The sequence below is a fragment of the Colossoma macropomum genome, unplaced genomic scaffold (genome assembly GCF_904425465.1).
Source record: "Colossoma macropomum unplaced genomic scaffold, Colossoma_macropomum, whole genome shotgun sequence".
In the NCBI taxonomy this organism is placed as follows: Eukaryota; Metazoa; Chordata; class Actinopteri; order Characiformes; family Serrasalmidae; genus Colossoma; species Colossoma macropomum.
In genome coordinates this window covers 12,574,758-12,587,072 of record NW_023494790.1, presented here as the reverse complement: position 1 = coordinate 12,587,072, position 12,315 = coordinate 12,574,758, and the positions used below count along the sequence as shown (strand labels likewise).

Below are 12,315 nucleotides of genomic sequence, written 5' to 3'. Positions count from 1 at the left end.
CTTTTACTACCGAGCCATGCTATTGTAACACATGCAGACTGTGGTTTGACATTCAAGGACTTCCCTGAAAAAGACGTCATCTGGATAACAGCATATGTTGCCAAAATCTGTATATATTGTTCAGCATTAATGGTGCCTTGACATATGTGCATCCATGCCATGTGCACTAATGCACCTTGAACTGTGCACTGATAACAAGCTGAGTGGTCTTTAGCCTGGGGGACGCAGTGTCCATGATTTCCAAAAAAATTCTAATTTTGGTTTTGCAGACCACAGGACAGCCATTTCGCCTCAGTCCATCCAAAATGAGCTTGGACCCAGAGAAGGCGACGGTGTTTCTGGAACCTGTTTTTATATATAGTTTCTTCCATGTATGGTAGAGTTTTAACTTGTGTTTGTGGATGCAGTGATGAACTGTGTTCATAGACAATTGTTATCAGAAGTGTTCCTGAGCCCAAGCAGTGATTACCTCTACAGAAACGCGGCTGTTTTTAATGCACTGCCTCCTGAAAATCATGACCAACCAATATTGGTTTTCAGCCTTGTCCTTTGCATACAAAGATTTTTATGGATTCTCCGAATCTGTTAATTATATTATGTGCCATACATGATGATGATAATCCCAAATTCCTTGTTATTTTGAGAAAAGTTGTTCTTGAATTGTTGCACTATTTACCTGCGCAGTCTTTCACAGATTAGTGAACCCCTCTTTACTTCTGAAAGACTCAGCTTCACTGGGATGCTATTTTTATACCCTGTCATGTTACTGACCTGTTGCCAGATAATATTTTTTTTTAGCATTACCCAACTTTACCAATGTTTTGTTGCCCCATCCTTTTTTTTTTTTGAAAATTTAAAATGGCCTTATATTTTTCAAAAAACAATAACATTTCTTAGGTTCAACGTCTATGTGTTGTCTTCACACTATTTTAGTTTGAATACAAGGTTTACATGATTTGCACATTGTTGTATTCTGTTTCTGTTCACATTTTGAACAGCATCCCAACTTTTTTGGATGCAAGGTTGTACATAAAAATAAAAAATAAAAAAAAATCACACAGTTTACCCCTTAGCTCAAATGTAGTTGATGACCCAAGACATGTTTAGTGTCCAGAGTTTGCGTCTTTACTTTAGCCTCATAGTTTTGGTGGTAGCTAACAAGTAATATCCCACCAGTATAAGCATTATGCCTAAATGATCACACACTTGTCTAAGACCACATCAAGTTGTTAAGCAATCACAAATAGGCGGTTAAATAGTGGTTTCTGACACTGCGTTCATAAAAATTGGCAAAACACATTACATAGCTAGACAGTAGTAGCATCCATCCTGAACCCTGAATTTTGTTTGTTTTTTCGTCTAATTCTTCAGATATGCAGTATGTCAAACTGTCAGAAACAAATCTATAGCTTTTTTTTTCCTTTGAGGCAAGTGTGTGATGATTTAGAAATACAGTTTGCGAGATGCTAATTGGTGGCTTCCATTACTTAGCTACATTAGCATCAAAGCTCCAGTTCAGAATTAAAGAAGCAAGGTTTGGACACCCAACATGTCTTGGCTGATAGGCTACACAACAAAAGTAGGAGAAACATGTTTTTCACCAAACTATTCCTTTAATACTAAATAAGGAGTGGAAAAGCTCTGTGGTGCTTCTGCTCTCAGCAGCATTGAGTTTCATGAGTGTCTGGCCATGAAATGTAGCAAGAAAACCGAATCCTAAGTCCTCGGTTGCAAGTCGAAGGCCACTTCATTGTGCTCAGATTCAATGGCCTTATATCAAAGCGTTTTCCCCTCTCAGTCTTAATGGAAAATCTTTGAGGAACACTAATCTATCTTGCTCTCTGCCTTCCATGGGAACAAAGCGGCAGACGAATCTGTGGTTGATTCTAATTAAATTTAGATAGATGTGTTTACCTTCTCTCACCCTGAAGCTTACCGAGAGGGAACTGAGCACAACATTAGCTTCTGCTATTCCGGCAGCTCTTTTTATTCTCTATTTAAGGCTTTGGAAGCACTGCATCAGGAAATTAATGTTTATATTAATGGAAAAACAAATCCAATTTCTGAGTTTTTCTGTAGTGACATTTAATGGAAGGGGTAGTATTTCAGATTTGGCTAAGAGATGATAGTTTCTTTGGCCTTTGTCATTAGGTTAAAATGAAAGATCCAAAGTATTCTCATGACAACTTGAGGGCTGAAATTTTATGTACGTCTTATGGATTCAAATAGTGGTGGGCGATATGACAATATGTGATTGTTATTAAAATATACTCTCTCATAGTATGCTTTGTTACATATTTAATGGCATCATCAGTAATTGACCTTTTCCTTTCCTTTTCATACCATTGGCAGCTCAGAGTCCTTTACATACTGGTAATAAAGTTAATAGTAAAAGAAGAAACTTAAACACAGATCAAATTAAAAAAGATGTAGAATTTTCAATTAAAAGCTAAGTTAAAGTTTTCCAATGTTTCTTCAAGGTGAGATAAACTGGTGCTTATCTCACAAATGCTTGTAACAAATGCATGAGCAAGTTTCTCTGTGTTGCTCTAGATAGAAAAGAATTTCCACTGTATTTCTCAAATGATGAAAAGCTGCATTTATATACAGGATGAAACAGAGTCTTAGATCACATCCAGGTTATGTGCTTCAGATTTGGTATATGAAGCTAAAGAACCTACCTTCTCATAAAGCATTTTTTGAGTACTAAGGATCAGTATTTCTGTTTTTTCATGATTTAATTGTAGAAAATTCCACTGAGAAATGTCTGAGACACTGTCAGCAGAGTCTTTATCATCATTGTACATCATCGTTTCTACTTCATCTTGTTCACCAAAGGAAAAAAATAATATGCATCCTAAATAAATATTGTGATATTATGTTCTTGCTATATCACCTACTCAGAGCCTTAAGCTCTATTTTTAATTGCCTTTCATTAGCAGTTCTTCTTTGTTTTCTAGGTCAGTTCTTGGGTGACCTGGCTTATCCTGGCAGCAGGCTCTATGGAGGAGAAGAGAGAGGTCTTCTCCTACTTGGTCCATGTGGCCAAGTGTTGCTGGAATATGGGCAATTACAATGCAGTGATGGAGTTCTTGGCAGGTCTGAGGTATGACTTGACAAACCTCAACCAAAAGTTCTTCTCTGTTTGGTTTGTGGTTTGCTTAGCAAAGTGAGGTAACATTCCTTGGGTTTTCAGAATGCTGTTTTTGCCCAACTATTTTCTAATGTGGTTACCATGCAGAGGTAAGAAGTTTAACCACCTGTTCTTACTTAGATCCCGCAAAGTGTTGAAAATGTGGCAGTTCATGGACCAAGCAGACATCGAGACTATGAGAAGCCTGAAGGATGCCATGGCACAGCACGAATCCTCATCTGAGTATAGAAAGGTGGTGAACCGTGCTCTCAACATCCCTGGTTGTAAAGTAGTGCCCTTCTGTGGAGTGTTCCTCAAGGAGCTCAGCGAAGCTCTCGATGGAGCTGCCAGCCTGATTGGCCTGCGTCCTTCTTTTGATTCTCAAGAGGACTCTATTGAAGTAAGGACTGAAAACCTCTGCATCCCTTTAACACCTATTACAGGAAATCTTATCTGTATGAGATTGATGTTTGCGTCTGCCACACTCATTAGAATGTATGTAATCATTCGCTGAAAGTTGTTATGGTTGGCTGCTGTTTGACTGATGACTTTCTTACTTTCTTCATAAAACATAATTTTAATAGGTTTTATAGTTTCACAAAAAGCCCAGCAAAATGATTTGTCCAGAGAACAGGTGCTTGACTCTCAGAATGGAAGCCAACCGTCCTTTAGCTTTCTCAAATTGTGACAAAAAAAAAAAACTATATCAAATTCACATTAAGCCTTTTTGAAGATCACCTAAACACCATCCTTCTCTTTTATTCCACCCAGTTTGTCTCCGATTACAACGGTCAACAGCACTTTCTGCAGAGGGTGGGAGGCGATGGGCTACACAACTCAGAGAAGGAGGCCACGGTCAGCAACATCCTGCAGACCATCCGCAGCTGCAACCGCAGCCTGGAGGCTGAGGACCTGGAGGAGAACGCTGGAGAGCCCAGCAGTTCCCTCCGCAAGAACTCCTTCAAGGACAAGAGCAGGAACCAGTGAGTCATTGCTTCATTAAGGCCTTTGCACATAGGCTACGTTCACATTACAAGCCTCATTGCTCAAATCTGATTTTTGCTCAAATCCAATCTCTCTGACAGGATGGTTCACACTCGTTTAGGTAGCTGATTCAAATCTGTTATTAATGTGAACGAAACAGCGTCCTGAAATGACCCTCATTCGCACATCCTACTCAGTAACGTCACGTGAATGAATCACGTGCGTCACGTGCATCATCAGCAAACAAACTACCTAGCAGAATCAGCTGTTCATTATTAGAGAGAGATGAAGGTGAAAAAGGCGAGATGTGTTGCTTTTCCACCTTTTACAGGCTTAAACTTCTGTTCGACACTGCTGCCATGGCAACACTGAACAATGGCACATGCGCGGTGGAAAAAAAGCACACAAAATCCAATCTGAGCGTCACATTAAGGTCACGTGACCATGAATCGGATACATATCCAATCTAGGACCACGTATGAAAGTGGCTCAGGTTGGATTTAAAAAGATCAGATTTGCGTGTCCACACAGCTCTGAGAACATCAGACCTGAGTCACATTAGGGCGAAGAATCGGATTTGTGCCACTTCAACCTGGTAATGCGAACGTAGCCATAAAATCAGTTTTAGAGTCGGTGATTCTCCAAGTAAAAGCTGTATATTGAATTTCTTTTGGTGCAACAAAAAAATCCAATAAAAAGAAAAAAAAATAGAATATCATTCTGATACCATTGTACCTCTCTGTCCAATTATGTGTAAATATTCATCTGCCCAGAGCTATCATTCTGATATGAAAAGCAAGATTTATTTAACATCTGGAAGGTTTCCTTTCGGATGATTTACCAAAACTATTAAGAAAAATTAGTTATTTTAAATACATCCTGTGATGGGGTAACTTTTGCTTATGCTTAAAGAATGTTGCTACAGTTATGTTACAATTTATTGACTCAGATTATCCCCTATACTAGAAGTGTTTTATCAGTGATCGTCATAAGACAATTAACTTTTTTTCCTTAAAAACTCTAGAGGGCACTATAATAGCCTCAGCCCTTTTTGCTTCCGTCATGTTCTGTCCTTTTGTGATTTTTTTTTTTATTTTTTTTTCCCCAAAGAACTGAAAAGACAAAGATGAAAATAGTATGGTACGTCACGTCTGTTTGTCGGTTTTGTCCAAAGTCACAGACAGTCTTAAAAATAGATTTATAAAGGGCCTTATAAAATGACATTTTTCTGTTTTTTTTGTAATTTTAGTTTTTGTTTATCCATTAGAGAGAAGCACATTTTCCTGAGAAAGAAGAGACCTATGGGTTTGGTCTCTGCTTGTCCTCAGTACTGCACTTGTGTGTCTTTGGAAGGAAGGAATTCATACTGATTATTAATGTGATGTCAAAATGAGGGTTTGCCTGGATTTTGTCACCGCCTGTGTTTGTTACCTTGTCCACGGTGTGCTGAAATCTCAGTAGAGGCTCTTCATCTTCAGGTTGCTGGGAGCACAGCCTAGTCCTGCTTTTCTGAAACCTCTGCTGAGTATCTTTGTTTTCTGAGGAGCAGTTAGTTATGTAAAAATGATAAATGTTAAAACAAACTGATAACTACTGATAACTAGTAATATTAAATAATCAATAACAGTATCAATGATATATCAGTAATAATATTTAATAGTAATAGTAAGTTTAAGTGTGGTTTAGAATTTAGTTCTATGCTATACTCAGTTTGTCATTGTATGAAAATTTTGTCACTGATACATTAACAATTTTAAGGAATTCTGATAGCCAGTTGTATATTTGTTATATTTTTAGTTGCTCAAAATTAAACTTCAGGCCTGAATAGTTAAACAATGCTTTGCTGACTGATATGATTGTCTGTGTCAAGTATTGTAGATTTGGGAGTGGAGCTTTTCAGCATTCTGAGTTTTGTTGGCTTGTGTTATTTTTCAGTGGTTCTCATGACATCAAGGTTTTTTTTTTTATAATTAGTTTTTCCTGCTGCTAAAGGTTAGATTTGAATGTATCTCACATTAGAGGTCAGCACTCGACACAGTATCTTGCAGCACGGGAGTAATTTTCAGTGCTACTTGCGGGAGCGGGCAGGAAAAAAGCAACCTGTAAGCGGGAGTGGCCCGAAGCACGCATGAAGAGAAATCCTGCAAAATTAATGAATAGATTTAAGTAAAGTAGAACGAGCACTAAATCATATATATATAAACAATTTAGAAGGAAAACTGAAACAATTCAAATGAATGAAGTCATTCTAAAGAGTTGTGAAGCAGCCGATCATGTGAACAGCACACAAATTCTTCCTCCCAGAGGTCAAAACATTAAGAACAAACAGACATCAAGAACAAGTAGACAGAGAATTATGTATTTATGAATAGACTGTGTCAGACACAGGATGTCAGTTCGCCTTGATGGGACTTTGCAGACGGGAGAAATTGTTTTGGTTGCGGGCGGGAGCAGGACTGAAAAAACAGGCCTCTCACGCAGACCTCTCACATACTTAGTTTAACTGAGATGACGTTTAGGGAGTACTACATACAGCTGGCTTTGGATCAGGTAATAATAATAATAAGAAGAAGAAGAAGAAATAATAATAATAATATTTAAAAAATAATTCTTGTCACACTATAACAGTGTGTTCATTGTAATAAAGTTTGATCTTTCAGTCTCAAGGTTTATAAACAACTTGAGTAGTTTCACAATTTTTTTTCATCTTCTTTCTTCCCTCCTCTCCTTGTGTTTTGTCACTGCCTTTAAGGAAAGCCTCTGATTCAGGCCGAGTCCTGTAAGTCGCTGCACTTGTGTGTGTTTTGAAGTTTGTAGTGACTAGATTTGGCAAGATTGTTGTTCAGTAGCCTTGTAGCCTTCAGCCCTGGTGCAGTGCTAATCTTCGGAGGCGGTGGGTGGGTGGATGGGTATTTTTCCCTTCTACTAAGACTAACCGGCCTTGCGGCTTATGAGAAATCACGTAGAGAGACCACTGTTGAAGAAACAGTCTGGCGAAAAATCTAATTTACAGTTTTCTCTATGGGTGGCTGATATGGAAAAAGTAGAACATCAGTCTGCTTGTAGTGGTGCTCCCTTTTTTAAACATATGCAAAAGTATACTGCATAAGAAGGAACAGATAATGATATAATGGGCTGATAATAAATCAGCTTCCTTTTATTATGCAGTTTATGCAGTCACTAGTTGTTTGTTGTTGTTATTTACAAGCGGTCATGATATTTTTATGATGCATGCATTCATTCAGTTTTCTAGAAGTACTGACAGTACCCAGATTACCCAGATTAATAAAGTAATGATGTGTTTGGTGTTAGTTTGGCAATGAAGCTACAGGGCTAATGTAGCTACTAATGGAAACTTTTACCCCAGTAGGTAGCATTGTGCTAATTGCTACTGCATGCTTTATCACACGCTTGTCTCAAACTGCATCCAGCTTGGAAAATTGTGATTTTTAATATACATAAATGTGTGTGTGCATGGGTGTGTATTAACATATATAGTCATTTCTGTTGATTTCCTGATTTTATCCTCCTCTTTAGATTTCTAGTAGGGGACCTATCTGACTCTGAAGGGGATTTGGTGGAGCAGCCTCATGAAGCAGATCTCCAGAGTCCAGAGGAGCCGCATGGGGCTTTTAGCCACGGCACGGAACTCATCCCCTGGTACGTTCTCTCATTGCCAGCTGATGTGCACCAGTTCCTCCTGCAGGGAGCCACAGTCATCCACTACGAGCAGGAGAGCCACCAGAGTGCCCGCTGCATCCTCCGTCTGCAGCCAGACAACTGCTTCCTGACCTGGGCCAAACCCCCGAGCAGCTGCCCTCCAGCTGGCCGGAGCAAAGGTTGCCCTCAGGACCCTGTCCCCCACAGCCAAGCAGCCTTCTGCGGACTGACCGAGGGCCTCCTGGACCTCAGCATAGTAAAGGCCGTGTACATGGGCCACCCGGGCGTGGACATCAACTTTGTGTGTCTGCAGCACAACCTGTGCAGCATGAGCGCGCAGGAGAACGGAGTCACGATGCTGTACGGAACACACACCACTGACAACAGGCTGCTGCACTTTGTGGCACCCACACACACGGCAAGCATGCTCCACGAGGGCCTGCAGGAGCTACTCAGTGCCATCAGGAAGATCAAGAAGTTCCCTGACCAGAGACTGCAGTGGCTGCGCAAGCAGTACATCAGCCTTTACCAGGTACATCACAAACAGGGCACGTTAACTTTTACAAGCCTAGATGTATTATTGTAGTTTTGCTATACAGTAAATTTAAATAGTGCTGGGCAGAGTTGATAAAATTCAGAATCACATAATATTACTTGTTGATCATGACGTCAGATGATGTTTAAGTTTGCACCATAAGTGATTTAAGTGAAAGTACTGTTACTGTAGTGATCGCGTATTGTAAGGAAGTTAATCACGTAGGAGTAAATAATCTGTTTATTGAAAAACTTCTCTATTTTTGTATGTCTCAATCATAATTTGATAATTTTCCTGAGTTTGCTTGGCTGTATCATTGGAAAATAACCATACACACAAAGCTAAAGCTAAACGTGATGTAGGAAAAAAAGAGTTTTGAGTTCTGCTCGCGCGCATAATGTGCACATCTTACTGTGTACTGTGTAAGGCATATAAAGCTAGGCATATCATGGTCAGATAATTATACTATAAGGCTTCCTAGTTTGTCCTACAAAGTAGTTTAGAATCCCTGAAAACCTATGGACTGTTTATTATTGTTTGACTAAGATTAAGACTTGTTCTTTTCGTTTGGCCTTCAAAAAAAACAGAACTTCATAATAGAGCGAATACTTAGTTAATAATAGAATTTTAAGTTTAATAAATAGCTACAGTCACACTCAAATGATCTGTTTTGTTGATTTTCAAATGAAAATAATTTGTCACATCCTCACTGCGGCCCTTTTTCAAGCTTACCTAATGTTTATTTGCTGACCTTAACATATTGAGGGTGGGTAAAACTGCTATAATAAAAAATAAATAAACACAATGTCATGCTTTAGGTATTCAAAGTTTTGCTTACAACTCAAGTCATACGAGTTTTAAAACAACAAAGAATAGTAAAGGAATGCCGTATCATTTATCTAAGATCAGTCAGCCAGTCATCTCACTGTTTGTATGCTTCCTCAGTATCAAAGCTGAGTTGTGAAACGAGCCATCTGCGATCTTTCAAGAGGCATATTTGACAGATCATAACACTGCTATTATCTTTCATTCATTTAAAAATAAACAAAGATGACAAATTGGGTGAAATATGTTTGTTGTCTGTGCTGGTAACCTCTCCTCTCTCCGTCTCCACTAAACTTAATGTCTTTGAACACATCAGCCCATGATAACTTGGCAACAGTTGCAGTTTGCAAAGCCAACTTGCCTGGGCTTTATATTAGGCAGAAGAGATGGAGGGAGAATATTCAGGCTGCAGGCAGGTTTGTAAAGTGGTAGGGTTGGACTGCGAGTGTGCGGAAGAAAAGAGAGAGAGGGCAGAACTTCATCAAAGAGGGGACAACAGACTCCTAGACTTTTAAAGGACTTTGTCTGGTGGGGCTGGAAGGCAGCAGAGTCACTGCTGTTGGGCAAATGGGAGAGCTCAATTTGGCATCAGCACACGCCAGGGTTCTATTTAGTTCAAAAAGAGGTGTTTGTTGATCCTGGGTTATGTGTTCCTACCATTTATTACACTCATTTCATTGCTTTGGACTCTTATTTTGGAGGGTGTGGCTTGGAACTGCCCCTGCCGTGTCTGTGTGTGTAAATGGGAGAGAAAGTGGAGAGGAAGAGACGTGAGCTGAGTTAGAGAGCGACTGTTCCCCTGTGTACTCTGTTTGCTGAGTCAGTTCTAAACAAAGCTGTGTTATGGGCACAAACTTCAAGTTGTTTACTCTTCTTTTGAGCACCCCCCACGCTACAGTTAGAGGGAAAACCGCACTGTAACAACAGAATAAATGTACTTCGTTTTGTTTCTTGAAGCTTATCATTTTTCAACTGGACTGTTTTCTTTTCTTAAAATGACTCAAAGTTAGCATGATTGGAAACATTAACCAGACCGAAATCACATTTTTACAAAGGAAATTTATTACATTTACTGTTCTTCGTTTTCTGCTTATTATTATTCTACGCTCAATGATTTCTGAATGTTTACGAATGTGTGATCGTTACTTTGTGCAAAGTAAGTTCTTATTCCCCCAGAATGAGTTACAGTATGAACCTGAAACAGAGGAAATGATGCTAGAAAATGAACTTCTGTACAAAAAGCCCATGAGCCAAACAGGCATTTATATAACAATGGTCATACGTTAATTACAGAGTTGTGCCTGCATGTTAATTTCTATAGAAAGTATTAGCAGATAAGCCCCCCATTAGTGCAACGTGTCAGTACACTGTCAATAATTAGTGCCTCTTTTGTTGAATCTGCTCCAATGTTTGAGACTTTTCGTGGCCCACAGCTTATAATGTAGAACCACCAGACTTTGCAGAGCCTGTTTATGTTTGGGGATTTGAGAGTGATTCAACATAGGTTTTTGTACAGCAATCATTCAAAGGCTGTTTTTTCCACATAGGAAATGATTGATGGTATGTTTGAAGCTTGGTATCTATGTGCCAATGATGATGTCACAATGGACAGCTCTCACACCTGCACTCATACACTACATTCAGACTCTCACACACACTCACTAATACAGAGTAGTTACACAGTTATCATGCAGTAATTACACAGCTTTTACACACTGCATACATGAAGCATACACCCCACACTTATACAATCATACATGTTAATAGACAGTATTTATACAGTAATACACACTACATGAATATTCTATGCAAACTCATTACAAACATTCTCATGCACACTCAAACACACACACACACACACACACACACACACACACACACACATACACATACACATACACTCACATGGCCAACACCCGCAACCGCCTCCAATACCACAGCAACACCCTATCAACCACATTAAATAACATAGCAACCAAATAGCAACACATTGGAACCTCATATCAGTCAATTAGCAACGTAGCCACCAGATAGAGGTCTGATTTTTTTTATCCTGCTCCTGTAGAAAATCTGCTCTGATTGTCCTGTTCTAGACCCAAAGAGCTGGTTTCCATTTGCATTAGTCACAATAAAAAATCATTGCCGTAGGTCAGATTTGCCTTTAGTCATTTATATTCTCACATATACACCTTTATTAAAAAGCACTTTCCACAGCTGTGGCCATCTGACTGTTTGAAAGCTCTGCCATTTATGTGGCCTTAAAGAATTATGTGAAGCATGTAATTGTTCACATCATTGGTTGCTTCTATTTAAAACTAGTTTAGAACTTTAGAATTGGCCTTTATTATTTCAACCCAAATTTTCCAAAAGGTTGGGACACTGAGCAAATTGTATATAAAAACAGAATGCAATGATGTGCATATCATTTAAACTCAACATTTTATTGAAAATAGTGCAAAGACAACATGTTAAAACTGTGAAATTGTATTGATTTTTGAAAAATATATGGCCATTTTGAATTGGTTGGCAAGGGCATCAAAACATTGGCAATGTTGTGTAATGCTAAAAAACAGCTGGTGGAACATCTTACAACTAATTCATTTAATTGGTGACAGGTTAGTAACATGAGATGGGTGTAAAAAGACCATCCCAGAGAGGTTGGGTCTTTTAGAAGTAAAGATGGGGAGGAGTTCACTATTCTCTGAAAGACTGCACAGACAACAATTCAGGAATAATGTTTCTCAATGTAAAATAGCGAAGAAATTGGAGATTTGATCATATGTGGTACATAATATCATTACAAGATTCAGAGAATCTGGAGAAATCTCTGTATGCAAGGGACAAGGCCGAAAACCAATATTTGGATGGCTGTGATCTTTGGGCCCTCAGTCAGCACTGCTTTAAAATCAGACACGTTTCTGTAGTGGAAACCATTGCATGGGCTCAGGAGCACTTCTGAAAACCAGTCTGTGAATACACTTCATTGTCCCATCGTCCTCTGGGCTAAAGAGGAGAGGGACTGACTGGCTTGTTGTCAGCGCACAGTTCAAAAGCTAATATTTGTGATGGTCTGGGGGTGCAGTACTACACATTGCATGGGTGACTTGCCCATGTGTGAAGACACTGTTAATGCTGAACGTTGTATACAGGTTTTGGAGCAACATATGCTGCCATCCAG

At 39.1% G+C, this 12,315-nt stretch overlaps 1 protein-coding gene across 9 annotated transcripts in view; it reads left to right on the top strand.

Moving 5' to 3' along the window:
• Window positions 1-12,315, top strand: part of plce1 (phospholipase C, epsilon 1) — a 110,791-nt gene that overhangs the window by 61,995 nt on the left and 36,481 nt on the right. For 6 of the 9 annotated variants that reach the window (XR_005007339.1, XM_036572154.1, XM_036572158.1 and 3 more), the window contains 5 exons: window positions 2,961-3,106; window positions 3,275-3,533; window positions 3,905-4,116; window positions 6,870-6,896; window positions 7,655-8,309. Coding sequence is in view for 8 of the 9 variants with exons in the window: in XM_036572154.1 (XP_036428047.1) it covers window positions 2,961-3,106; window positions 3,275-3,533; window positions 3,905-4,116; window positions 6,870-6,896; window positions 7,655-8,309 (1,299 nt within the window). In the remaining variant the exon portion in view is untranslated. The remainder of the gene's footprint in view (window positions 1-2,960; window positions 3,107-3,274; window positions 3,534-3,904; window positions 4,117-6,869; window positions 6,897-7,654; window positions 8,310-12,315) is intronic. The other 3 variants (XM_036572156.1, XM_036572157.1, XM_036572161.1) reach the window with 1 other exon arrangement.